Genomic DNA, 27223 nt, shown 5'->3' with positions numbered 1-27223 from the left:
CCCCAGTTATCATTTAACCTAATGGATTAATTCAAAAACAATCCTAATATATAGGAACTGGCATAATTGATAAAACTTAAAATGGTTTAAAATAGGTGATTTAATCACAGTTTAGATCTGTGTGTAGAGATCCTTGATTTGAAGCATTTCTTCTAATCTTGATTTGCATTTGAGCTTTTGATAACTTTCATAAATGGTGAATGATTCTCATTGTTTGATACTGTGGTGGTTTGCAAAATATTGTTTTGTGGAGAAATTGTATCAGTGAGTGTTTATTTCATCTGTCCTTTACCTCAACGTACATTCAGGGTATTAATTTTTTACTTTTTGGCAATTTCTTAGAAAACAGTGAATTATGCATATCTTGTTCTTCAGATAATGGTTAGTTCCAGTAATTCCCAATTTATATCAAACTGCATTTGGTTGGAAATGAAAATTTAGTTAAGAATTCCCCTAAATAGCATAACATGTCTGTATTATTAAGCTACTATAAATATGTAGAATATCAAAGAATACATTTATTCAAACATGACTGTTTTTTAATGAAACAAAATATGATACTTTTTCATACTTCTTAGCTGAAATGTATTGTTTCTGTGATGTTATATCCATGTCTATTAAGGTTTTAGCTCTGGCAGAGCTCATGCTCAAATGTGAATTGGAGATTTTACACAGAAAACAACCTATCCTGCTTTTTCAACTTTGGGGCAGGACACTTCTGTCATTCAGAAAATAATTTGTATCTTCACTCAGTGCAGATGTCTACAAAGTGAATGTCTGTCTGTAAGGTTAGTCCTTGACTGCCACTAATTCAGTGTTTTCACTAAGAATTTCCAATGAAGACAACATGTTTCTAAAAAAAATATATATATGAACTACAACTGTCCATTTTAACACTGATTTTTTTTTCTCAGTGCTTTTATCCCATTAATAAAGACTTAGCTCTTTACAGTCAGAACAGGACTTCAGGCAGTCATTGGTGCTCTTAATGAGGATGACTGGTTTAATGCTGGTAAATTAGGTAGGTGTTACTCATAGCAGGGAACGTGTTCAGTGTGTTCTTGACACATTAGCGTAAATTAACAAATTGCTTCTAACTAAAACTGATTTTGATTTTCCTACTCTAAATAATAGGAGGTATAAACATAATACTGATTCTTCTCTTCCTTCACCCCCAACTCTGATGCTATCCTGTTTGGTGCTGTGTAATATTGTTTTTAGGCTTTTCTGTTGCTTCTTAAATGTGTTTTTATTAACACCTACAGTATTTTGAGATAAAATTCTACTGCCCATTCTCATTTAAGTCAGTGAGAGTATGATTTTGACCCTGGGATATTTACGCAACTTTGAACGACCTCTATATTTTAAAACAGAACTAATCCAATTTTTTGATGGTGTTTAAATCAAATGGGAAAAAAAAAAAGGGGGGGGGGGGCAAGCAGCCCCACAGCTATTCATTTTAAACACAGTGTTTTGGTTAGCTACATACTTTCCACTTAAATCCTGTTGTGCTAATTTTCCACCATTATACTAGCATGTGAGAGACAAAAAGTGAAACTGGGTAGTCTGTTTTCGGTGATCGTCCCTGTCACTTCCCTGCCAGGACTGAACATGGGAGGTTTGTGTTTCTCCTGCAGGAGTTGCTCACATGACAGTCAGCTCCAGCAGAACAGGGCAAAAGGTGCAGCCCCTGACTTGCTTCAGTCAGTGGCTCCCAGACTGGGGGTTGTCCTCCTCAGCAGGGCTCTGAGCAGTTAGGAGAGGTGTCCCATGTCTGGTAGAAAGTAAATCATGGAGGTGAGATTCACAGTCAAAGTTTGGGGCTTCAGCCTGGATAACAATGGAGTGGGGAACCAGTCTGATGAAAGACTTGATTCTTGCTGAGCTACTTTGCTGCTGCACCGAAGGCCTTCGTTTAGGTGAGCTGGGAGCAGTGAGGGACAGCATTACTGCTGAGCTCCTAATCCAGCAGTGCTTGTGAAGCAGAACATGTGAAACACAGTAACTGCAAACCTCCTGCTCCCTGTGCCCTGGGCTGAGGTACTTGTTCTGGTCTGATGACTCTTTAAGACCCTTCATTACTCCGTGGTAACTTGAGTACACAGTTACCTCTCTGACTTCTGCGGGTGACCGTACTTTGAGATGCAGCTTTTTATTCCATGTATTATACTTGGAAGGCTCTATAGCCCCCTGTCTTTTACTCTTTTTGTCACTGGGCTGATTGGCAGTAAACACTGTTTATCCACTCTGTGAATGTGTGATAGCGGGGGGGGAGAGGGGGGGATCCGTCTTTGTCGCACACAGAATAAGACATTATCTCCCACAGAAATCAGTGGGAGCATCTACAGAGTACAGTACAGAACTCAGCAGGGGGCGGGGGAGTCAGGTCACCGTTGCAAATAAAAATGCTTTGCTTTTCACAAAGGTTAGCTTGGTACACAGTGGTATTTTACTAGATAGATGAGACCTGCAGAGAGTGTTTATGTAGGCAGCTTGAGCTACCCTCCTTCCTTTTAGTTATAAGCTGAAACATCCAAAAATGGTGAGGAGAAAAATTAAGAGTAGAAGGGGCTTCTGGAGATCATCTAGTTCAGCGTCCTGCTCAAAGCAGAGTTAACTGTGAAGACAGAGTTATTTGGGGTATTACCAAGTTCTGAAAATTTCCAAGGATGGAAATTCCTTAAAAGTTCCCAGCAGATCTCTACAACCTCTCCAGACAACAAAGTTACATAAATTACAGGTCTGTATCCTGGTGTACGCAAGTCTGTGTGTACATGTGGAGCATGTAGCAGTGCGTATTAGTGTCACCTGGTGAGTCCATTGTAAGTCCTTGTTTTCAGTTTCTTATGACCATTGAAATGAGAATTTCTCACACATAGTTTCTATTTGGAGACTGCTTTTGTTCTCTGTTCATTGAGTTTTGGGGGAACATTTAACTGGTTTAAGAACAAAATTAACATCAAGGAGTGAAGCAAGGAAAGGCAATCTCAGCGTAAAAGCAGTATTACCATTCTTTTTCTGAACAGCTCTGTGCCTCAGGGACAGAGGAACTTGACATAGGAACTTGAAATTTGGCAAGAATCTAGCCCTGAGGTCTGAGAAATGCATTCCACTGTTTGTTTTTTTTTTTAAAAAAAAAAAAAAAAAAAAAAAAAAAAAAAGTGGCAGAATTATGGGTCATAATGTATCACTGCCTTTTTGTATCCAAGGTAGAATTTGCAGGATCTTTTGTTACCTGCTTTTGATCATGCCTTTATGCCTGTCATGCACACTTTCAAATGCCACTGGTCTAGCAGCAAGGTGTAAAAGTGTTGGGAGTTGCTAATCCCTGAGACCTAGTCCCACTTGTTTAAGGGTAGAGTGCTCCCAACACTGTTAATTACTGTTGAGAAGATACGATTTTGCTATGTCGACAGGCAAATATTAGTGAGATAGCAGCCGATTTGAAATCTGGTTTCCAATGTGAGAAGGGCACATGTGGTTAGTTGCAATCAGTGGAGGAGGGGGAGAGGAGAGGGAGACAGTTTGTGCTGAGCTCTGTCACCTTCAAAAGCGCGGGGGTTCCTGTGTAGCACGAGGGATGATTAGAGAATGAGTAGGGCTGTCTAGCAAAGGAGACCATCTGTAGGACTGCTGCTTTGGTCTGTGAAGAAGCTGAAAGGTGTCTGGGGACACAAACTCTGGGAAGTAAAAGGAAGATCTTGTATTTCCAGCACTAGATTAGGGCCTGGGAAAACGAAGGTCTCTAGAAATTTTTTGTCTGGGAAAAAAAAAAATGCAGATTCAAGTTGAAAGGAACATTTTGTGAAATCATGTCTGTGCCAGATCATTTCATTTTAAAGAAGATAATCCCAGGAGAATAAAACCTTTTGTTTTGATGTTTTAAGGATAAACTTTTTTGATAAACAGTTCCTAAAACGAATAATTTTTTTAGTGTTCAATTTTTTTTAAAGCCAATATGAAACATTTTCTGAGTTGAATTAAATGTTTGTTCAACCCAAAACACATTTTAAAATCTTTTCATGTCAGTAATTTTATTTCTTCCTCCTTTCCTTTTTCTATGTAACAGCACAGCAAGCAAAACAAAACAGAGCTGTAACTATGCAAAAAAAGTATCCTTAACTCTGCTGCCATTTTGTTGAGTATGATAAGCAGTCTGATACTCACTTTCAAGAATAATCAAGCAGACATGTCTGATGTTAAAAGTACTGAGTGCTCACAATTTGAATTGAACACTTCAGTGGTTAAAAAAAGAAAAACCAAAACCTGCTTTTATGAGGTTTAGCTACCAAGGTGACTGGATCATGTGAAAAATAAATGTTTATGTGACTGAGGAGCAGAGACACATACCATATATGTTAAAGGTACTTCGTCAGTGCACCCATGATTGTTAAGTACTTGTCATGTTTGATCAGTATCTTATGTGTGATTAAACATAAAAACTGGTGATGGCTTTGTGTGTCAAAAGCAGTGGCAGAAGTTACCGTGCTCGCTGTAGAGATACCTGGGGGAAATTTTGTAATAGAGAAAGACAATCTAGGTTATTTAGTGGTCACTTCTGGCCTGAAATAAGTTACTTCGGTGGAACCTGCTCATTACCCATTAAAACCAGTGGGGATAGGGAGAATCCAAGAAAACCTAGTCGCAAGTCCCATGGCAGGCTCCTTTCAGCCTCTGTTGGGCTTTGTGTTGTCTTCCCAGTGCTCCACATGGGTCTGGCTTTGGCATACCCTGAAACTGTGTGTGGACAAGCAGTACAGTCGTTTTTGGAAGATGCCTCCCTTACTATAAATTGTAATGTGACAAGGACCCTAAGCATGCCTTTATCTTTGTAGCACACATGAAGTCCTGCTGAAATCAGTTTGACAAGTTTTGTGCCTGTGTTGAATTAGAACCGGAACTAATTTTAAAACAGGGATCAGATGTGAGTATTGCAGAGTTTAGGTAGAGAATTTGCCTTTATTTTGGAGTCATAAGCAGTAATGCCCCCTGATCTTTGCAGATAATGAACAACTGAAGAAAATGGCACTATAAAATTAACTCCTTCACACATCTCGCTGAGAGGCAGTACAGATCATAGCAGATTAGCCTACACTGGGCTGTGTGCAGAATAGTTTTTGACATGGATATATCTACTCTGAATAAATGGTAATAGTTAGAAGGAGGCTAAACAAAGGATCAACAATTGCATGTTGTCATGGATTAATCAGATGCTATAAGGAAAAGACAAAATGTTTTCTGTGTTGAGAGAGATCGTAGACAATTTGTAATCTAGGTGATTTTAAAAGTTAGAAACAGTTTCTATTGCTTCATCTTCTCCTGAGCCACTCTGTGCATGTTCTTAAAATGACGTTATGTGAGTTTGGATTTTTTGTTGGCACACTTTTCCTGCAGACAGGATGGAAGTGTCATACCGCAAGCAGGGAGAAATGCCTTTTCATAAAGCATACTACCTGAACACACAGTGAACACTTTCTGTAATCTCATTTGTTTTCTTGATACATCGGCTACTCCTGTTTGGGGAGGGAAGGAAGAGGTAGGTAAAAAAATTGAGCTAGAAACAGATTCTTTAATGTGTGTCTTCTGCTGTCAACCCTTCGTCTTTTCCTTCTCAAACTATAATCAAAAGGGGCAGAAGGCTTCTGCCTGCGTTTAGAATATTTATATAAATCTTTATCCAAATCTGCTATAGAGACTACTTTAAATGTTGAATTCCACTGTGGAGAATAAATCTATTTTGATCTTGAGAGATCAAGAATGCAACTAATTGTAAGTTTTACTTCAGATTCTTTCATTGAAAAATTACACTTCTAACATAAAGCAAACACCTGGAATATTTCATTACAAACCAAATTGCACAATGTCAATATTAACAGCGAGGGATAAAAATACAGTCCAGATGAAAATAGAAAATCTTAAACAATATTTAGTCATGTATTTGACCCTAAAGTATGTAAGGGACAAGCCAAAACAATCTGAACTATTAGTGATGATCTTCAGGAATTCATAGAGGATGGGGAAAGGTCTCAGAGGACTTGAGACAGACAAACATAGTACCTAGTCTTAAATGAGGGAGAGGCATGAGCAGAGGAGGAGAACATGTAGGGAGTCATAGATCAGTTAATGGGATCTTCATTCCCAGGACAATACAGGAAGAATTTACTAAAAATCAGTGTGTAAGAATGTAGATAATTGTGACAATGTTCTTAAAAAGGTGAATTTGTCAAAACCAGACTATGTCAAGCCAATCTGGTTTCATTTTTTGCTGGAGTAATTAGCCCACTGGAACAAAATGTTGCAGACCTTACTGAAGTCAAGATAGATGGCAAGGTCCCACATGGCATTCTTGTGAGCAGTACAGGAGAGGTGTTCTAGAGGAAGTACAAGGCTGATGCATAATTGATTTGATAAACTACTTGAGTGCAAGTTTTCATAATCCCCTGGTAAACTGAGAGAACATGTCAAGCAGGGTGGTACAGATGGAATAATCCTGTTAGCGCTAAGGGAAGAGAATGGAGGTTTCTGTAAAGTCTGTGGAGGAAAGAAAGCTAGGAAGGGTTGCAAGCATCTTGCTTTGTTGAGATTTCAGTGAATGCTGTCGTAGTTCTTAAGATCTGAATTAAACTGGGTTTTGAAATCACAACATCCTTTTTTAAAAAAAATAATCTTACATAGCATAGTCAGAAGAGCATAGATGCAGCTTTCTTTTTCTGAGATGTGCTTGTATTAAAGAAACTTATTTCTCCATTGGTAAACAGTGGAGGGATAGGATAATCTGCCTGTGCACACTGAGCACAACTGAACCGCAGCAGGTATGTGGTACAGAGATTTAGCTTAACGTCTGCAAGTGCTGCAATTGCATATGGACCTGTAGGCTTGGAGACACTGTGAATGCTATTGGGTAAATGAGGAGACTGGAGAAAAACGCTTATTGATTTGTTGGACAGGTTTCCCATTTTATTTATCTCCATCCTTATCTTGAACATGCTTCAACACTGCATGTCAGGTCAAATGTTGCTTTCACTTGGGCTCTGTGCCATCCCAGAACAGGACCTTTAGCAAGCCCTTATGTTCACTCATGCCGCCCTGCATGTAGATCCTACGTGCTGTGCTAGGGATGAGGCACTGCAGAGTATCGCAGTCGCTTTTTCAGACTGCAGCTCGCAGTCAGCAAAGCTAGCTGTTAAGTAGCTTTTGAAAACGGGCATTTCTGGCATTTTTAAAATTTTACTCAAGATCGCAGAAAGATTAGGTAATACCACCCAGTTCTTCCCCAAGAGCATTGCTCAACGTTGAGTCTTGGCAGTTGTCTTTCTTTTGTCAAGAGCCCTCTAGCCCCATAAAAAAAAGCAGTATGGTTAGTAATGCTCTACCTCTTGTCCCTCAGGACACTGAGACAAATGGATCCATTTAGCTTTGCTTCATGGTTCCTTCACTGCAAAGATAAATGAGATGGTGTGCAATGCATTATATATACATTAAAATAAATATCTTTTACACTTCTGTGTAGTTTTACAGACTGCTAGCATTAACTTGTAGAAGAAGGGTATCTTTCAATTTCAGTACTATTAAATAATTGCCATTCCAGAATGATGATTACCCACAATTTATTGAGCATTGTTGGTGTCCTTAATACCACGTAACCGTATCCTTGGCATAAAAAGCCTATCGTGTCAGGCTGTGCACTTTGGATGTAAGCACAGAAGGAGTGCAGAGGGTGACTGTCAAAAACATTTGGGGAGGATTTTTATGAAAAAGTGAGGTGAGGCATACAGTTTCAAAAAAGCAGCTTATGGAACAGCACTGGGCGGCAGCTATGGATGAACAGAAAAAATGGGAAGCTGAGAATTATTTATTTTCTTTCCTACCCACAAGTCCTGCTCTCCCATAATCAAAAAGAAAGAATCATCTTAATGTACAGTGAAAATAGTGTTTCTTTTCCCATTCCCATTTCTTGTAACTGCATTTCTTCCTTTTACACTGTTCTTTTTCCTTTAAGACTTTGTCATGAACAAAGCTGGCCTTCTGTTTTTAGCCTGTTACATGCTGTTCCCTTTCTAAACCTTCTGAAACAGCTACTGAGTATTCCTCTTGAAGTTGAGCATGCCCCCACTTTGGAAAGTAGATGGTGTTCCACTGTCTGAAAATTCTTGGTACCTATGGGATTTCTGTTATGAGAAATCAGTGTCTGATTTTATTTCAAGAAGAAAACTACTACAGAATTTATAACCCTCTGCAGAAGTTTGTGCATCATTTCCAACAGACTAGATCTGCTGCCTGTGGGATAAAATTCTCTCAAGTCTATACTATTTAAGATTACATTTATTCTCTGAATTTCTATAGGCCTCAAATTTATTTGGTGATACTTTAGATTTCTTAGAAATGGACAAGGAATTCTAAACATAATTTTGTTTGGCTTCTGCTTGCTATATCAGTCTTTAATGCTTTTTTTTCTCTGGTACAGTTCACACAATCAATCATGTCCCTGTTAATGCATAGAGGCGTGAAAACAGATTTCAGTTAATTGCCATGTGCTAGCAATCAACTTTTATTGGTTTGGGATTGGTCTTCAATTGGAGAATGACATTTGGGGAGCTAGGAAGAAAGGATAGTCATCTTTTGTCTGTCAAAGTGCCTTAAAAAGGCATTGTTCTGCCTGTTTTCAGTCTTGGGAGAAAGGCCCTGCATATGCTCATGTTTGCATATATAATGCAATAGAAAAACATTCTTAGGCCTGCATTTTCTGGGACCCTTCACAACCTCTGACATGAGGGACATGACATAGTCAGTAGTAGAGATGTCATACTAGGGTTGAGTTTGTGATAGAAAGGACTTGAGCTCACAGGGCAGTCGAGAAATGTTGTCAGAGCTTAGGCAAAGCAGTTCAAAGGCAAGTTATATCGGACAACTGACCTCAACATTATGCCAAGAAAAAGGCTTCTGAAGACAGGGAAACAGTCAGAAGGTTACCTGTCTTACACAGTCCTGTGTTTTATGCCTTTCAGTGCATTGACATGCACTAAAACAAATTTCAGCCTATAATAAGTGGATTGGATTTTGCCTTTCTTAACTTAGTTTGAGTAACTTTTTGGAATGGGTCTGCTGTTTTCAGGGGATGAACAGTGGCAGATTGAACCACAAAGGACTGAATTACCTTAAGCCAAAATACATTGCAGAATAGAAATTACTCTTTAAATTTAACTAATTCCACTGTCTCTTCTTTGCTACAGGTGGTGGATGTGGACTTTAAAACAGTGTCTCTCAACATTTCATCCTCAACTATTTCTAAACTGATTGCACTACAGAAGGAAAGCTGCTAATGGGATAAATGTTGAGACTTTACAAGAACTGACTTGAAGTACCGAAAGCCATTATTATTAATCAAGAAGAGCTTGAAGCTAGGTCTGTACCTGACCAGTCAGCATCATTGTCACATAACAGGCATGGCAAGTAAACGAAAATCAACAACACCGTGCATGGTCTTAGCCAACGAGCAGGATCCAGATCTAGAAATGGTATCAGACTTGGAGGAAGGACCACCTGTACTCGCGCCAGCAGATAACCCTACAGCAGAGAGCGTAACAAGTGATGAGGATGTTCATGAGTATGTGGATTCAGACAATCAGAAAAATACAAATAAAGTAGAAGGTGGTTACGAGTGTAAATACTGTACTTTTCAAACTCCAGATCTCAATATGTTTACTTTTCACGTGGATTCAGAACATCCCAACGTAGTATTAAATTCATCCTATGTTTGTGTAGAATGCAATTTTCTTACCAAAAGATATGATGCCCTCTCAGAACATAATTTGAAGTACCACCCTGGAGAAGAGAATTTTAAATTGACCATGGTGAAACGTAATAATCAGACAATCTTTGAACAAACAGTGAACGATCTCACTTTTGACGGGAGTTTTGTTAGAGAAGAGAATGCTGAACAGGCTGACTCTTCTGAGGTCCCCTCATCAGGGATCTCAATTAGCAAAACTCCTATTATGAAAATGATGAAAAACAAAACTGAGAATAAACGTATCGCTGTTTTCCACAATGTAGTTGATGACATTGCTGGTGAAGAAAAGGGAACTGAAAATGAGCCAAACTCTGAAGAAGTAGTAGAAAACCCACCACCAGCAGTTTCTGAGTCAAAAGCAAGCCATTCAGTTGTTTGCAGTGCAGCAGATGTGGCTAGTGCAGTAGTGACTCCAGCACCAGTGCTTCAGCCTGGGGTGGCACAGGTTATAACAGCTGTTACAGCTCCACAGAACTCAAACCTGATTCCAAAAGTCCTAATACCTGTAAATAGCATTCCAGCCTATAATACTGCTTTGGATAACAATCCTCTTTTGCTTAACACCTACAACAAATTCCCATATCCAACCATGTCAGAAATCACTGTTCTTTCCACTCAAGCTAAGTACACAGAGGAACAGATTAAAATATGGTTTTCTGCGCAGCGTCTGAAACACGGTGTCAGCTGGACACCAGAGGAAGTGGAGGAAGCAAGGAGGAAACAATTTAATGGCACGGTGCATACCGTGCCACAGACAATTACTGTTATTCCAGCACACATTTCTGCCGCTAGCAATGGTTTACCTTCAATTTTACAGACATGCCAAATAGTTGGTCAGCCAGGACTTGTTCTCACGCAAGTTGCAGGTGCAAATACGTTACCAGTAACAGCCCCAATAGCTTTGACTGTAGCAGGAGTCCCAAACCAAACGCAGTTACAGAAGAGTCAGATTCACACTGCTCAGCCTGTTGCAGAAACCAAACAAGTAGCTGCTGTTCCAGCCCCTCAGCCTATCAAAAATGAATGCACGCTGATGAATCCTGACTCCTTTGGAATCCGAGCAAAAAAAACTAAGGAACAGCTGGCAGAATTGAAAGTCAGCTACCTTAAAAATCAGTTTCCTCAAGATTCAGAAATTGTAAGACTTATGAAAATAACGGGCCTGACTAAAGGAGAGATCAAAAAGTGGTTCAGTGATACACGCTACAATCAGAGAAACTCAAAGAATAATCATGGGATTCATCTCAACAGTGATCCGTGTGCCACCATTGTTATTGATTCAAGCGATGAAATGAATGAGTCCCCAACGGGAGTCACTCCACAGAACAAGTCATCATGGAGCACTTTTCCTGATTTCAACCAGCAGAAATTCAAAGAGAAGACTGCTGAACAGCTGCAGGTCCTCCAAGCAAGTTTTCTTAATAACCCAGTCCTTACTGATGAAGAGATGAATAGGTTAAGAGCCCAAACCAAACTGACCAGGAGAGAGATTGATGCCTGGTTTACAGAAAGAAGGAAATCTAATGTCTTGAAAGAAGAGGGAGCTGACTTGAATGAGAGCAATGCTGGCAGCTCAAAAGAAGAGACTGGAGAAACATCTGTGGGAGATGGAGCAGCAGGAGCCAAACCAGTGGGTTCCACTTCAAGCAAAATAGGCAAAAAATCACCAGAGCAGTTGCACATGCTTAAAAGTTCTTTTGTCCGTACTCAGTGGCCATCTCCACAAGAATACAACAAGCTGGCAGAAGAAACTGGGCTCCCAAGATCAGAAATTGTGAGCTGGTTTGGAGATACTCGCTATGCTTGGAAAAATGGAGGACTGAAATGGTATTATTATTACCAGAGCGCAAATGCAAACAGTCTGAATGGCCAAGGCTTTGCGAGAAAGAGAGGAAGAGGAAGACCAAAGGGGAGGGGGAGAGGGAGGCCTCGGGGGAGACCTCGGGGAAGCAAGAGGTTAAATTGCTGGGACAGAGGTGTGTCTGTCATAAAATTCAAAACTGGAACAGCAATCCTAAAGGACTACTATATGAAGCACAAATTCCTTAATGAGCAAGACCTCGATGAACTGGTAGCCAAATCTCACATGGGATATGAGCAGGTCAGAGAATGGTTTGCAGAAAGGCAAAGAAGATTAGAACTTGGAATAGAGCTGTTTGATGAGAACGAGGAGGAAGATGAAATGCTGGAAGATCAGGAAGATGAGGAAGAAACAGATGATAGTGATACTTGGGAACCCCCCCGACATGTTAAGCGTAAACTTTCAAAATCAGATTGACATGCAATTTAGGATTTGGGGGCCAAAACCCAATGAATTAGGTTTGATGTTATGGTGAAGAGCCAAATGATTTTTCATGGCCTTCAATTTAGCAAGCACCTGCTCAGCATTTTCGTTCTACATAAAAGAACATGGGCAAGATGCTACCTGTGCAGGCAACAACTATTTGCTTCCTTGCTACAAAGCGATGGACATCCTTAGGCCTAGCCTGGGACATGGGGTTATAAATCAGATTCAGTTCAGCTCCTCCTCTTCCACATTATCAATTGGAAGATTCATGTTCATCATTCATGTGACTGCTTCTCGATATTTAATTGCCTTATGTTGTTTAATTCCAAAAAAACATACACATGTTTTTCGTTGATGTAGGAGAACGTTGCCTGCTCATGAAGGAGGAAAGTACAAAAACCTAAGATGTCTTTTTGCAAACATCGCTTCACCTGAAAGGTTTCAAGGCCTGGGTTTATTTCTTAAGGAAAGAGTTCAAAACAAAAGAGAAGGGGAAAAGTGTGACAAAGGAATCAATGAACCTAGGGGTGAGGATTGCTTGGTTTAAGAATATGAGGTGATATTGGCACCTTTTGTGTATTTTCAGAGTGTTTTGGGTTTACAGAACTTGTGCTGAAATGTTCTTTGTTGATAATTATTTAGACTGAATGAGTCTAATGCTAGAAGATGCTTTTTGTTACATTTAATCAGTGTATCCTACATCAATTTAATTTAAATGCCTGACAGACTTGATGCAGTTGATAGTAACGTTCATTTTTAGCTTGTGCACTCTTTCCTTTGTTGGAAATGGTAAGAAAAGTACGTATATTTCTAGCTGAAAAGAATAATTTCTTGAAAACTTACACTGAATTTTAAGGTAAACGTGAGGCGGAAACTGCCTAAAAGCTGTTCAGAGTTGCTTGGGGTTCTGTAAGAATACACAGATACAGAGACGAAAAGCGTCTTCAGCTGCTAGTAAGAAAGATTTTCAAGTTGCGGCTATGACATGATGTTTAATTCTCAAAAAAAAAAAAAAAAGAGGTTATATGGCTTTTAGATTCTTAGAAATGATAAACACGCTTGTGTTTAATTGTTCTTCAGTGATAGACCAGTTGAATGATTTGTGCACAAGTTTAACCTAAATTCATCCTAACAGATTGAGCTCACCACTATGCTGATTGTTCTTAGGGCTGCTGGGGAAACACACTTTTTTTTAGCGGTAGTTTGATCTACGTGAAATGAACGCCAGAAGTAGTTTAATCTGATACAGAACATCTACATCTTGAACAAGTGTCTTTAAAACAGAGGGAGGGGGGGAAAAAAGGCCATTTAGTCTCAAGACATAGAACTCTGAGTTTGAATTAGCAACTTAAAAACAATGGGCCAAATTCACAGAAGTTAGTTTAGGCAGATGTCTGGCATCCTAGAAAACTGGAACTCTGAGGACAAGAAGTTTGTGTTCTTCCTACGATCAGTCTGTATTTTTTAGGGATGTTACTTTACATTTAGATGTCAAAAGGTAACGATGATTATTTGGTGCTGCTGTTCTTGCCAGCATTGTCTGCTTTTACATTGACACTAACGGAAAGGATAGTAGCAACCTCCTTTTGTACATCTGTCAGCATCTCCTCTGTAGGCTTCTGCATCTGATGACCAAAAAGAGACAGATTAGTGTAGAGAAAATACATCCTAATGTTTCCACATTTCCAAGAACCTAATCTGGAATTACTCTTTCTTCCTCACTGTGATAACTGTCAAAAGACCAAGAAAGTCCTTTTAGTCATGATACTCTGAAACAGAGGAGCCCATGTTAGATCTGGGTTTTATGCCTGGTAGTAGGTGAAACCCAGATCGAAGCAAGAAACGTCTGATGAAAAAAATACTAACTCGCCTTTCTCCCTGGACACTTGTAGCTGTCTTTCTGCTCCCAGGTTGAACAGGCTGCCTGAATTACAGGAGGATGTTGTATGTGAAAGCCATTTCCTGGGGTGAGTTCTGACTATTTGAGATTGCTGGAAAGAAAAAGGCAATGGCTTTTGGTGTGTGTCATGAATTTGATGATAAAAGTATTGCCTGGCTTCCAAGATTCAAACTGGTGAGGCACAAAGTAGCCAATGGTGCTGGAGAGGACAAGCCAAGAATCCCCTGGTTTGACTTTGGAATGGGGGAGGAGCAAAACCATGTTGTCAGCATATTTCATTGAACTCTGTATGGATGTGAGATGCTGTAAGAGAGATCAGGGTCTGGCCTTTTCAGCATTGACTGCTACGTGTGGTTGGGAGATATTCTTGTTTGGCTGGTAATGGTATGGATGAGGCTGTTGTAGATGCCAGCAGATAGAATAAAGACTTATATTAGCTTCAAGCTCCACTGGGAATACGGGGTCAAAAATCAGTGGTTGCTGAGTGGGAAAGGACAAAGCTAGTAGGGAGAGAGATGCTATTTTTAAGTTTCCAAAAATACTAAAACAGATCATTAAAATCCTTGGGAATATGCCTCTAGCAAGCAAAATCTGGAGTTGCCTTAATCCTTAAGGTTGACCCAGAATTAATTTTCTTTTAAAAAAACCCAAAACTAAAACCCACCCAAGCAACCTGTCCATAATATCTCCATTTTTTGTTAGCAGAGACCGCATTTATGTTAGCATTAAATCCAGCCTTCTTTAAAAGATGGGAAAAAATAAAGATCCAAGTTAATGATCTGATTAAACTGGGACATTTTCCATTTTGGCAGTGTTCTGTTAAATAACACTCGGCTACAATGGTAGGCCTTAGCACATCTGGTCTGAAAAACACAGGAAGAGGAAACACATTGTTTATCAGACTAAATATAGTTGGATTGGATGTCTTCTTTCAGTAAAATGGTCAGAGATGGTGGCTGATGTATACTGGGCCAGATTTTCAGTTGCTGTAAATATTACAGTTCCATATATTCCAGTAGTTATAATAGTATTTACAGCCCATTGAGGATCATCATCTCTTTGCAGAGTATAAAATTTAAATTAAACCATGTGCTGTGGATCAGCTAATGAGAGATGCAGAGTGTCCACATTTCCTTTGGGCTACGTGCACATTGTAAGCCTTTCAGTTGTGCCAAGGATGAGAAAAATCTGGGTGAGTTCAGCCTAAAGAAAGCAATTGAATGCATTCATTATTGCTCATAATCTGTCTGTTATTTCTGTTTGAACAAACAGAGTCCATCAGTTACCAGTTTATTTCATGTTTACAGCATGTGTATATTTGCACTGTGTACTGGGAGAGAGGGAAGCTCCTTCCTGAGGCCTCCTGCGTCAGGAGAAAAGCATTGGAAAGAGCTATCAGCATGCTGGTCTCTGTCTGTGAATTGTGGTTGTGGCTGGTGGGAACTCAAAGCTACTGGTAACAGCAGTTTAGCTCAGATTCATCTCGGCCAACCATAGGCTGCTGTGCTCCTTGCCTAGGTGCCCAAGGCACACTGCATAGTCACTTGAGGGGAAAGAAATTGCCTGGTGGGTGGAGAAGATACGGCACCTTCTCATTCTACCAGTTACATACAGGAAACTTCCTCAACTTAAGCACATCAGCAAGTGTCTTTATGATGAACCTGAGCATTGCAGTGCTCAGCAGCAGCACACCCCTGCACCCTGGCTCCCTCCTGTAGTTTATGCACACCTGCAGGATGTTTTGGAAGCCACTTGGACTGAGCTATGTTGACAGTGGGAAACGAAGGGGCAAGAAAGTATGTCTACCCTGGGGTGAGTGTCCAGTGTGGGGTTTTATGGATTTCCCTGCTCGGTGAAGAACTGTGTGTAGATGAGCCTGTGGTATGTTTTCTGTATTTGTGTGGAGCTTCACCTCTTAATTTTGAGCCAGTTATGAACCAGGCTCCAGTGACTGGACAGACTCCAGTCACTGACAGTGAGATGAAGAAACTGATCTTGCTCAGACCTTGCCTCTGGTTTGTTCCCAGTCTTCGTTGGGAGCACTGTTTCAGAACTCAGCTTTGAGCACCAGTTCCTTTAGAGCTAAGGTTGAGCTTTCCTCTCGGTCTGCTGTTTCTGCCAGGAGTACCTGATCTGATAACACCAGTTACTTGCTGTATCTAGAATTCAGCTAAAGGGAGAATAAAGATAATCCTGTGTCAGGATGGAGAGAAAGAAAGGGTTAAAAGAAAGCAAGTGGTGTCACAACTGGGTGAGGCATCCACCATCACTGTATCATGCTGCTTCATGGCATGTTTTGCTCTTGCTTCTGAGTACAATGAAGGAGCACAATTCCATCTTAAACAGTGCTGTCTTCCCAGTATCAACCTCTCACTGACCCCATGGTTAGTGTTTGTTGTAAAAAGAGCTAGTCCTCCCTGGAGGTTTGAATGAACTAACAGAGTGCTGGCTTGTAAGAAGTGGAAAGAAGGGAAGATGCAGAAGATTGAAGGCTCTTAACTTTTGCTTGCCCTGCACAATTCAGTTACATAGAAGTTGATAAGCAAAGCAAATTTTAATCTTGTTCTGACAGAACAAGTAAAGTATTGCAGTCACTCATTTTTAGCACATAGAAATATCTGTCTTGTTTTCAAAGCAAAGGAGAGGAAAGATACCTAGTCCCTCATGATTAGAATTTAGTGGATTATCTCTAATACAGTATAGTAAATGAGGCCATTCCCTTTTTTAACCTTGTCCAGTACCATTTTAAAACCTGTTTTTTTTCATGCCATTATATGCAATATGGTGTCTGGCAGTAACTTTGATTATTGGGAAGGAATCTTGCAGTGTCCTCACATGACATGAAATAATTTTTCTAATGCATGATTTGCTGACTTTGGACAAAAGCCTATTTTCTTCCTGCTCGCCAAGGAACTGTTGAGGCAGGCAAATGCACTCCCTTCTCCTCTACAGAGCAGAGAAAGCATTTCTGGAGCCCATACAAAGTGATTCATGGCCTTATGCAGTCCCCGTAGGCCAGAAAGCCCAAAGATGCAGACACTTTACCTCCTCCGTTTTCCTCTGAAATGAGAGCACAGCAGTAACTCTGACAACTAGTCTGTGGCTGCTGAGTAACCAAGCTGTAATTTAAGGTGGGGAGCATTTTCCCTTTTGCACTTAACGGAGTACTGTGTATCCAGGCTGGATTTCAGTATTTGCTTCTGTAAATATAACAGTATCGATTTGCATCCTCCACCTGAATCCCATATCTGTCTATATTCCTATCTCCCAAGGAGAGAAGATAATCTTTAAGCTTCTGTAATATTAAATATCCTTGCCCTAACCTGAATGCACAAAAATAGAGTGCAATGACATATAGCTACTTTTTTTGATTTAATTTATTTTTTCTTGGAAAATAATTTTGCCTACATTCAGTAGTAATGAAAAGATGGTGTCTGTAATTAGAGAGCAGTGAATCTGTTGAGAGTTGTTCATGATGCTCATGTAAACTAGATACGGGAAGGGCTAGTAGAGGGCTTGGTTCCCTGCACTGAACAGTGCTGGATTACACCTATATTCTCCATCAAACTTGTAATGTAGATTTAGCAAGTAGCATGACACAAACTTACCAGGTCAAGTTACTTGAGGTTTGTTGATGTGTTAAAATTCTGTAGGAAAAGATTTTAAAATGAAAGTTGTAGCAAGGTGAAAAATCCCCTTAATAGCTACTTACACACACTCAATAGCTCAAATTTTTGTATTGTTTTCCCACCTTTAAAAAGGGAGATTTTGAAGCACAGGCAGGTAACATCCAGTATTTTCAAGTTTCATGGTTGGAGCTCTTGGGAGTTTTTCTCCTTCTGTGGTGAACAGCATCTGCACTTTTTCAGTGGATAGTCATTGCAAAACTGACTTACATGACATTGTAAAATGTAGAGTGATAACTGAGGATCCTGTAGCACTTTTCATGAATTAAGGTGAGATTCTTCTGTGTTTGAGCAAGACACTGCAGCTAGTCAGTATACCTAACAAATGCAAGCCTGTTTATCCCACATGCTTGGAGTTGGTCAGATGAACTGCACCCTGAACTTCATTGACTCTTAACATGTGGCTTGCGGGCAGACACGGACACTACAGACATCTGAAATTAGGTGAGGTGGATCTTCACCTGGGAGTGTGCTGGCTGGATTGCAGCACTTGTCTTTGTGTTGTAGTTAGCAATGGTACTTACCTCTGCTTCTGACTTGATGCTTGTTGGGAAGTGTGAGGCTTTTTTTTTGTTTGTTTGTTTTTTGTTTTTTGTTACTAGAGCAGGTAGCACTACAGTGGTGAATAAAGTAACTGATCTTTGGTTATAATACTGTGGCCTAAAAATGATCTGGGGTTTCTCAAGTATTTTAGAGATAAGGTTACTATATGAACATAGGAACTATATGGACCATGCATAACTTAGAATGTGTTAAGACTCATAATATTTGTGTCCCAGCTGATGAAAGTATTTCCTTATGCTTATCCAATACTAGATACCTATCATGAAACTTTCCCTAAAGAACCTGCTAGAATGACAGAAGATTCAAGTCTTCATCTGTGATATGAAATGGTCAACTGCAAGAGCTCCGTTATGATGTCAAAATGTTGCCTCCAGTTCCAACTTACAAAAGTGTTTCCTATTTTGCATAGTTGGCTATCTGCATGTATGCTTACAGTCTGTACAGAAATGCACTAAAATGAGTTGCCCTACCTGGGAAGGCTTTATATTGTATAGAAAATGTGGCACTAGGTACTGCTCTTCATGTGCACAGGAGAGTTAACATGTGTCGATCTCGTTTACAGAAATGATGGCGCTTTGCAATTTTCTATAATATATTGCAATATATTTAAATGTCCTGTTTGACATGTGAAATGAAATTAAGTTAATGCATTGTTATGTATTTGAAGTATGAGGAAGACGATTCACTAACGACCAGCAAGGTTTTTAGAAGGTGTCCAGTATGTAGCCCTCTGTGTGATCTGTCTGGTGTATGTGATGTTAAAGGAAGCAACAATACTGTCACTGTTTAGAATGAAGAGTTTCTTTTGAATGATGCAATAGCTTACAGTGTCTTTCCTTTGTAGCTGCCCAGTGTGGTGAAGGGGAAGCAATTCTTGAAAAAGTTCAAGATAACTGGTTAACTGTGAATGGGCCTAATCTTTCGTGAAACCAAGAAAATTTTTGGACACACACAGGACTTGAATACTCAAAAGGATTGGAACTTAGTGTTGTGCCAAAGTTAAACTACTGCAGTTGGCAGAAGTTCTGCACTGTAAATAGAAGACTGATTAAAAGCTTGTAAAAAAAAAAATCAAATTTTAATACAGTACATTTTTATTCTGATACATGATGGAAACATTCTGTTATAGACCTTTTTTGAAGAGGCTTCAGTGACCACTAGATTTTGTCCTCTTATATTTTGTTTGGCCTAATACTATATGTTCTAGTAAGATGGGCTTTATTGCCTGTGTTCTTTGATATGTGATTAAGCTTATAGCTTTGAGTGACCAAACATTTTACAGAGTAAAAGTTCTTAGAAACAGTATAACATAACTGATATTTCTGTGTCTTATTTATCAGGCTCTGCACAAACTTGGAAAGTTGTGCTGGACTTGTACAACTCATATATGGGAACGCAGCATACTTCTGGATATTACAAACCTAAGCCTTTGTGGCAGTATGGATCTTGTCTTTGGATTTATTTTTGTTATTTTCTTGAGGCAAAGAGACAAATGGATGCTGCTGTAAAATATTTGTAATATTTGCCATTATTGCTTTCTGTAGCAACTACTGCTTTTGCTTCAACAGATAAAGAAAATAAATCAGAGATAGAAAATTCCTGGTAGAAGAAAGGATCATGTGGGGACTTCTGAAAATAAACTTTGTACCAAAAATTTGAAAAAAAGAAATAATGGAATAAATGTCTCTTTACTGAGTGCGTGTGGTTTTAAGAGTTGATGTGGAAACCAGGAACCGTGTTTGTATGAAAATGTCACAAACCAGATCTTCTCAAATGTCTTTTTTTCCTGTTTCATAAAACTGAATTTCACTGATTCCTCAGATGCATTGAATTTGGAGAATTGGCTTGGCTGAACAGCCAGCGTGAGGTCAGCTTCATGTGCGAGTCAGTGCAGCTGCTTGTTGCTGAACTGTTCTGCTGTGTCAGCAGGCCAGGGACTTTCACGCGATTTTTCTCATTAAGGCAGATGCTCTTTATTGCATTTAAAATACTTAGGGGAGGGAAGAGTAGAGACGAGTAGGAACCACTTCCCTGCTGAAGTCCCTGTCAGTTGGACATCATGCTTCATGGCTGCTTTTAACATTAACATGTGCCTTTTCCTCAGAGGAGAAGGGTCTGAGAGGAGCACTTTCTGCACCTCTCCGGTGAGCCTGACTTGCTGTCATCCACAGAAGCTCCCCACCAGTGGCAGTGCTGCCGTCTTGCATCAGCATGACTCATCATGCCTGTCTACTCAACTGCTGGGCTCCAGCTGAAGGGCTCAAGACCCAGTCTTCCCTGCAGGACCCGGCATTGTGCCTGCAGACCTATCCCTGCCTGAGAAAAAGATATTTAAGGAGATACAATCACTCCTGTGCTGTAGTTTATGTCAGTCCTGAAAAATTACATCCCTAGCTGAAATAGCGACCTGTGTGCAGGCCTGGAGATGACTGCTAGTAGCCAGCAGAGCTTGGTGTTTGGCCAAATGGTTTTACTCGATTTGGGGGAAAAAAAAAAAGGGGGGGGGGGGTGGCGAGAGGGAAAAAGAATGCTTATTCAAGAATCCGTCAGCTAATGAGGGAGTTATGAAAAGCCCTGGATTATACACACAGTCACCTTTTTTTAAACAGTTACCTTTTTTGTTTACAGTGTTATCAGCAATTCCAAAATGCTGCAATTCAGTCGATATTTTCACAAGAGACCAGCTGGCTTTGTGGGTTGTTTCCCCTCTCCCAGCCTCCTCTTCCCAGCCCCTTCCATCTTCCATTTGTTTTCATAACAATACTGTCAACTACTATTTTTAAGGATTTAAAATACCAAGCTACTTTGTGCTCTGCCTTATTTTTCTTTTTATGCCAGAAAGTCCCCTCTAGAATGATAAACAGCTCCCTGTGGTCTTGGTGTTGCTTTGAAATTCTGCTGGTGATGGTCTTCAGTCTGTGGTTTCTAACATTTTTGGTTGTTAAATGACTTGCTGCACTTCATATACTGCAAAATGAAACCTTTGAATATTATGTTTCTACTGCTGTAATGTTGAATTATTAGCATTGTGACTAATTCCTCTCCCATGTGTGTTTCTTTACAGGCTCAGTGCTGAGCTGATGTTCATTACCTTAAAATACTTATTTGGTAGAAGGAAGAAAAGATAGAAAAGGAACGAAAAAGTGTGTGTCACACCTAGTTGATTTGTGTCTTTGGGTGAAAATAAAGGTCAGTGTTGGCAGTAATTCTCCTCTTAGTGATTTTCAGTTTTCCTAAATGAAAGCCAAATAGAAAAAAACGTAATTGCAGTGAAGCCTGTCTTAAGTGACTAACATGGAAGAGGGCCCACAAAATAGACTCTAATAATGGCGTGTTCTGAACTGAAGGACATGGTACAAATAATATTGCAATAGTAACTGCTCTCAATCTTGCAGTTTCTTTCCAGCAGCTGGCCAGAGCCCCCAGGTGAAGTCCAGCTGCAAGGATTTCTGTGCAAGCATCGCACCCAGCACCCACAGAGTGCAGAAGCAGAGGCCCACAGAAGCCCTGTGATAGAAGTGGCTCATTTTTCTTAGTGACAGCACGAAGTTAAAACCTGCATAACAGATGTGTGTTTTGTGGTGTTCTTTGCTCTAAATTCATTTCACTTGCAATGATTTGGGGAAGTGAGCAATTGTGGACAAAGTCCATTTTTGATTTCTACATTTTGTTTGCATTTGCTCATTGAGTAGTTCTTTCCCTGTGCTTTGCCTCACGCTTTCTGTGGGACTGATACTTGTACAAGGCAAATATGAAGCCATAGAAGCTAAATTTAATAGCTGTTTCCACTGGTCCTTTCCAACAGTGCAAAAGCTGCATGGGAAATGAGGCACTGGAGAATCAACAAACAGTTTGGTTGTTTCCCTTGTGGAGGCAGCCTCCCCTGCCAGCCTCCATATGGAAAAGGAAAGCAGGAATGGAAAAGCCCACAAGTTGTGCAGGTCACTCAAGGGCAGTCCTGAAGCCCTGCCTATATTTCTTCAATGTAGCAAATTTTCTTCTAACTCTAGATTTGTTTCTCATTGTTCCTGCAATATGACAATGTTGTAGTGTCAGCTCGGTGTAATGCATGTTATTATAATAGAGGTCTACAGCAGCCAAGGCTGCTTAAGTGGTGTCCTATAGGAGTTGCCACCTGTGTTACTTAGCCCTGCCCAGTCCTGAAAACCACAGTAGTAAAGTTTTAACTTGGAGAGGTAAGAAATCCACTATAGTTTCCACACCCTCCTTTCATCATGAGTAGCAATTAAGCAACAATCGTAACTGTGGCCATGGGAAGTTAACGAGTTTTCAGAAAAACTGATAAAACTGAAAAAAGGGCATAGAAGAAGGCATACAAACTTCACTGTGCCTAACAGTTAGTCTGTTGGGGTTTTTTACAGTTAGAACAGAAGATTGGAGATACCACACTTTGCCATGACTTCTGCATCCAGCTTGTATCTTCAGACCATCAAGGTACAACCTTGGTGCTTGTACTACATAGCTGAGTGAAGAGGTTCAGACACATGATTCACATCAGTACTGGAAATGTGCAGGAAGATCATTGCTTTAGGATTCCCCCTGGCATCTGATCACCTCCTTCCTGACTCTCCAGAAAGCTTTTTTCCTATTCTGTTTTCAACAGCATTCTGGTCAAACCCGAGGGTGTACTCATTTTGTTCATCATTTGTCTTGCTAGTCAGAAAATAGTTGCAAAACCCATTAATAGCTGAACACATCTGTGTGTAGTGCACCCTCTTGGCAATAACAACTTTACTGGGTTTTGTGAGGCCCGAGGGGGAAGGATTATGGCCTAGTTAATATGTCTTGCCAGGGTTTTGAAAGGTTTCACTGTTTTAAGATAGAGCAGGAAATGAACCATCTTTTGAGGGTTATGTCTTCTCCTGACTGTCCTAAGGACCCCTAAAAAACTTTTGGCTTCTGCTAATGACAAACAGTTCTTGCTCTTTGATTTCCATGATGCATGACCCTTCACCTCCCTACTCATTTTCCTTGCATCTTACTAGAACTGTGGGGTGACCTGATAATTTCTGAAGAAACCAGATTCCATGGCTCTGCTCTTCTGGAGAGATGAGAATGCAAAAGGACATTCCCTGCCTGCTGAACTCAGTGCCTGTTTGAAGCAGTGCTGCCTGGCTTCATCTCCCTGGTCACCTCTTCCTGCCCGGTTTCTTGCCTGATGCCCTTCTTCTGCTCAGCCCCTGGCCTCTGTGCTCATATGTTAATACTGCCCTAGTTTCAATGTACTCTTCTCTTTCCACAGTGTGTGAGGGTGCCAGAGCACTTTTCCCCTTCAAGAGTAAGGACTCATTTTAGTTCCTGTATTTGCCTTTGCTCAGTCCTGTTTTACCTTCCTCAAGGACGGATCTAGATTAGCAAATGTAGCTTCTTGCTCACATTTGGCTGAACTGGTTTCTCAGCTAGCTTGAGATAGATGTTCATTCTGATCTACCAGCACTTTCTTTAAAGATGTACTGAGTTTGAGACAAGTATTATTTTTCTGAAATTTGGGTCAGTAGCTTTGGCTCAGGGGGTCAGTCTTCTGTCACCCTCAGTATGACCACTTACTGTTCTAGGAGGATTGCTCTTGAGCTCTGCAGTTGCATCTCATACCATCATAGTAAGATATGTTAGAGCTCATCTGAGCTCATCAGAACTTTAACTGCAGTTTTGTTTGCAGTTTGTAGTAGTGGTAACTTCTGTATGGCCCTAGCCATCAAATGTTATTTGTATTACCCTCCCGAGTTAGTCATGGACAATATCTCCTTATGTGTGACACTATGCTAAGAGGATGAAAGATGGTCTCTGCTGTAAAGAGCTTGTAATCTAAATAAAAAGCAAGAGACAAGGACACAGTGAGACAATGTCAGCAAATAAAGAGCTGCTCCCCTCTTTTCATGTTTAGGGAAAAGCCTATGACTGTCGAGAAAATTAATCTTCCCTCAAGGTATGAATATTTCACAGTGTCTGGCAGAATCCACTTAAGATTCAGGAGCCGCCCATCCTTTGAGGAATGTTCCCTGTGGGCCTTACTGCCCTCTTCACTGCAGGCAGCTCTCTTGCTTTGTGGAGGGAACTAGTCTCTCTTTTGCTTTCTTCCAAGAGCAGCTACTTTCCAGCATATTTTATATAAAGCTCTAAACCATGTGAGAGCTGCACGGTCGATGTGTGTGGGTAGTGCCTACCAAGATAGGGCCCTAGTTGCTGACCGAGGCTTCTTGTTTCTACTGTGTGCTTGATGGTCTCTGAAAACTTTGTGGTGCACATTCTCCTGGCACAAGAGTGGCTGGACTGTGGCGAGGACCCATGGAGGCTATCACAATACAAATAACATCAGTAATTAAAGAAGCACTGGGGGAGAATTCTTCTGAATTAATTTTGCCTCGGAGTAGACTGGGAGAAGGGCTGTCGGGATCTAGACAAGCTTCATCTGACATGCTGTATTTTCTTTTCTTGGCCAAAAGGCTCGGCAATAGAGCAGTGTGACAAATTTCTGCCTATCGCTTGAGTTGTCTTCACCGCCCAGGCTGTGGGCTCTGGGCTCACCCTGACTGCAAGATGAAGCATGCTAGCCTGCCGCCAGTTCACTGAGGTTGAAGCTGGGTCACAGCACCTCACCACCAACATAACGAAGCATGGTCGTGTAAACAGCTACAATAGCTTTGCTGATGCACAGGAACTTGTTCATCAACCACAACTTACTGGAGCCCATTTGTTCTCTTGGTCTGATGTTCATGTGCAGAGCTGGTGGTTTAGGCTGATGGTGGAGTAATACCTTGGCTGCCTTTAGAAAGAGATTAATCTATGGCTTCTTTTATCCCTGAAGATGCCTACACAGCGCAGCTGCAGCCATGCAGGCGCTTGTAGGGCTCCTGTATCTCTGAGCCCCCTCAAAGCTGCCTCTTCCAGAGATGTTTTTCTCTTGTGTGAAGCCAGCGCTAACAGCACCGTGGCAAATCATGCTGTGCAGACTCAGGCAAACAGCTTTACTTAAGTACAGTGGGAATTTGTATTCTGGCAGCTACATTGATGACTCGGGTCTTAGGGGAGAAATTGAGCAAATCTCCAGTGCTGACAAGGCACAGGAATTTCCTAAAGTTGCATTTTTTTATTTCTGTAACTAATACATGAGGAACCTTTTAAATGTCTGAGGGGAGGCAGGGGGAGAGCCAGGCAAGGGAGGAAGGAGGAAGAGAAGCAATTTTATGCCTGTGATTTATGACTGAAACCATGCAGTCAGCTGCTAGGCCCCCTGTGTGGTGCTCAGGAATCACTGCTCTCCTATCGCTGATTTACCAGACAAAGGCATTCTCTGCATTGCAACACAGAGCCTCTGCAGACCACGTTGGTATCCTCAGAGGCCATGACGGCTGAAACCCCCAGCCCTGGAGGACTCCGCAATCCAAGCTGGCAGCCAACCGGCTTCTCTGGGATTTGCCCCTGGGAGTGCCTTGCTCTTTGTGTTTTACTTTGAGCTGGGGCCACATTTCACTTTGATTACTCATGTTTCTTTTTTGGTTTTTCTTCTTTTTGATTTGCTCTTAATCATCTCACTGGATTTTCGTGCTTTGCTCATTAGACTGGTGTGTTGCAGCATGACTGGCAGTCCTGGTGGAGTGGGAAGGGAATGTGTGTGTCCAGTGTCCATGAGACATGCAGACACTGTAACTGTTTAGACACTAATGCTGACCGCTGCAGGCTGACTCCAGTGTGCTCTGCCTGTCCTGCAACAACTCATCACACAGGTCTGTGGGCAGGAGGAAGCTAAATGATTTTGGTGTGCTCATAGAAGCAGCTCTGACCATACTTGCCTACCTTGCTGCTTGTAATGAAGACTGAAGCATGCCAAGCAAACTCCTGATTCCCTCCTGACTTACTTGCTAAGCCATTTCCTATGTTCAGGAAGACTTGTTTTCCAAACAGCAAGTTTAAAAGCAAAAGAAACCTCAATCCCCTTTTATTTTTTTGATCAAATCTACCTGCCAAAGTTGAGTTTCTACCCAGGGATTTATGCCAGCTGGTGCTACATCCAATCAAATATGCTGGTATGGAAAGATATTTTGGGCATGTATCCACTTAGAACAACAAAAAACCACACCCAGAACCTGTACTTTACATGTCTACTTAGAAAGGAAACCTTTAAAATTATGCATACAAGCAGTGCTTTGGCCTCAAAAGCTGTTCTGGTATAGCCAGGATCATTAGTCCATTTTGCAGGTTAAGGAAGTACAGGGATGACTTTTCAGCTCACCCTCTCCAAAGTGCATGGTGATTAGATGGGACAAAATAGACCTTGCTGGATGGATGGACTGGCAAAGTGGAAACAGCATTGCAGCACACTTAAAACACAGCACACTCTGTGCATGGTAGTATTGTGAGGTACGGCAGGCAGCTGAGGTAGCTACAACTTCACCTAGGTGCTGTTAATGAGGAACGGTGTGCCTGAGAATCTTTGTCTTGAAGAAGCTCTAGGATCAGTTTTCACTTTGTCGTGTCCCCTTTTAGGAAACCCTGTCTCAAAACCCCTGCGATTTCTCAAGTTTCCACCTTCTGCTTTGGGGCAGAACTGAAATCAAATGGAAAAGTTACCGAAATACACTCCCACCCACCCCCACGTAGGCACTGGGCCAAGATACTAACAGAACAACTACAATTATGCAATTAATTTATTAAAGCACTTTGGTTTGACTATTTCTTACAAGATCTTACATTTCCATTACAGTGACTTGTGACCAAACTCCTCGCCAGAGCCGAGGAGGTGCGACAGCCCCGCTGCCTGTCCAGGGGTGCAAACCGCACCCGTTTACCGCCCCGCTCCTAACACCGTCGGGCAAACGCCAGAAACGGGGACTCAGCCACACGCTGCCCCGAGGCCGGGCCTTCCTCTGCTCTTGCCTCGCTCGGCGGGCTCGCCCCCGGAAGGCCGGCAGCGCCCGGGCTGCCACCGCCGCCGTCTCCAGCCGGCTCCCCCCTGCCGTCCCACAAAGGCTGTCTCA

General features: G+C 41.1%; 1 protein-coding gene across 3 annotated transcripts in view; it reads left to right on the top strand.

The window, feature by feature from the left end:
- ZHX1 (zinc fingers and homeoboxes 1) overlaps window positions 1-19896 on the top strand; it is a 27216-nt gene extending 7320 nt beyond the window's left edge. Inside the window, exons 2-3 of one of the 3 annotated variants that reach the window (XR_003397684.1) lie at window positions 9231-12604; window positions 19072-19896. Coding sequence is in view for 1 of the 3 variants with exons in the window: in XM_026841637.1 (XP_026697438.1) it covers window positions 9444-12068 (2625 nt within the window). In the remaining 2 variants the exon portion in view is untranslated. Of the gene's footprint in view, window positions 1-9230 lie in introns of all 3 variants that reach the window. The other 2 variants (XR_003397683.1, XM_026841637.1) reach the window with 2 other exon arrangements.
- The last annotated feature ends 7327 nt before the right edge of the window (window positions 19897-27223 follow it).

The sequence above is a fragment of the Athene cunicularia genome (assembly GCF_003259725.1).
Source record: "Athene cunicularia isolate RWA chromosome 2 unlocalized genomic scaffold, athCun1 chr2_part1, whole genome shotgun sequence".
NCBI classification, from domain to species: domain Eukaryota; kingdom Metazoa; phylum Chordata; class Aves; order Strigiformes; family Strigidae; genus Athene; species Athene cunicularia.
The sequence above is the reverse complement of the archived record's forward strand: the minus strand, read 5'-3'. Positions and strand labels throughout refer to the sequence as shown.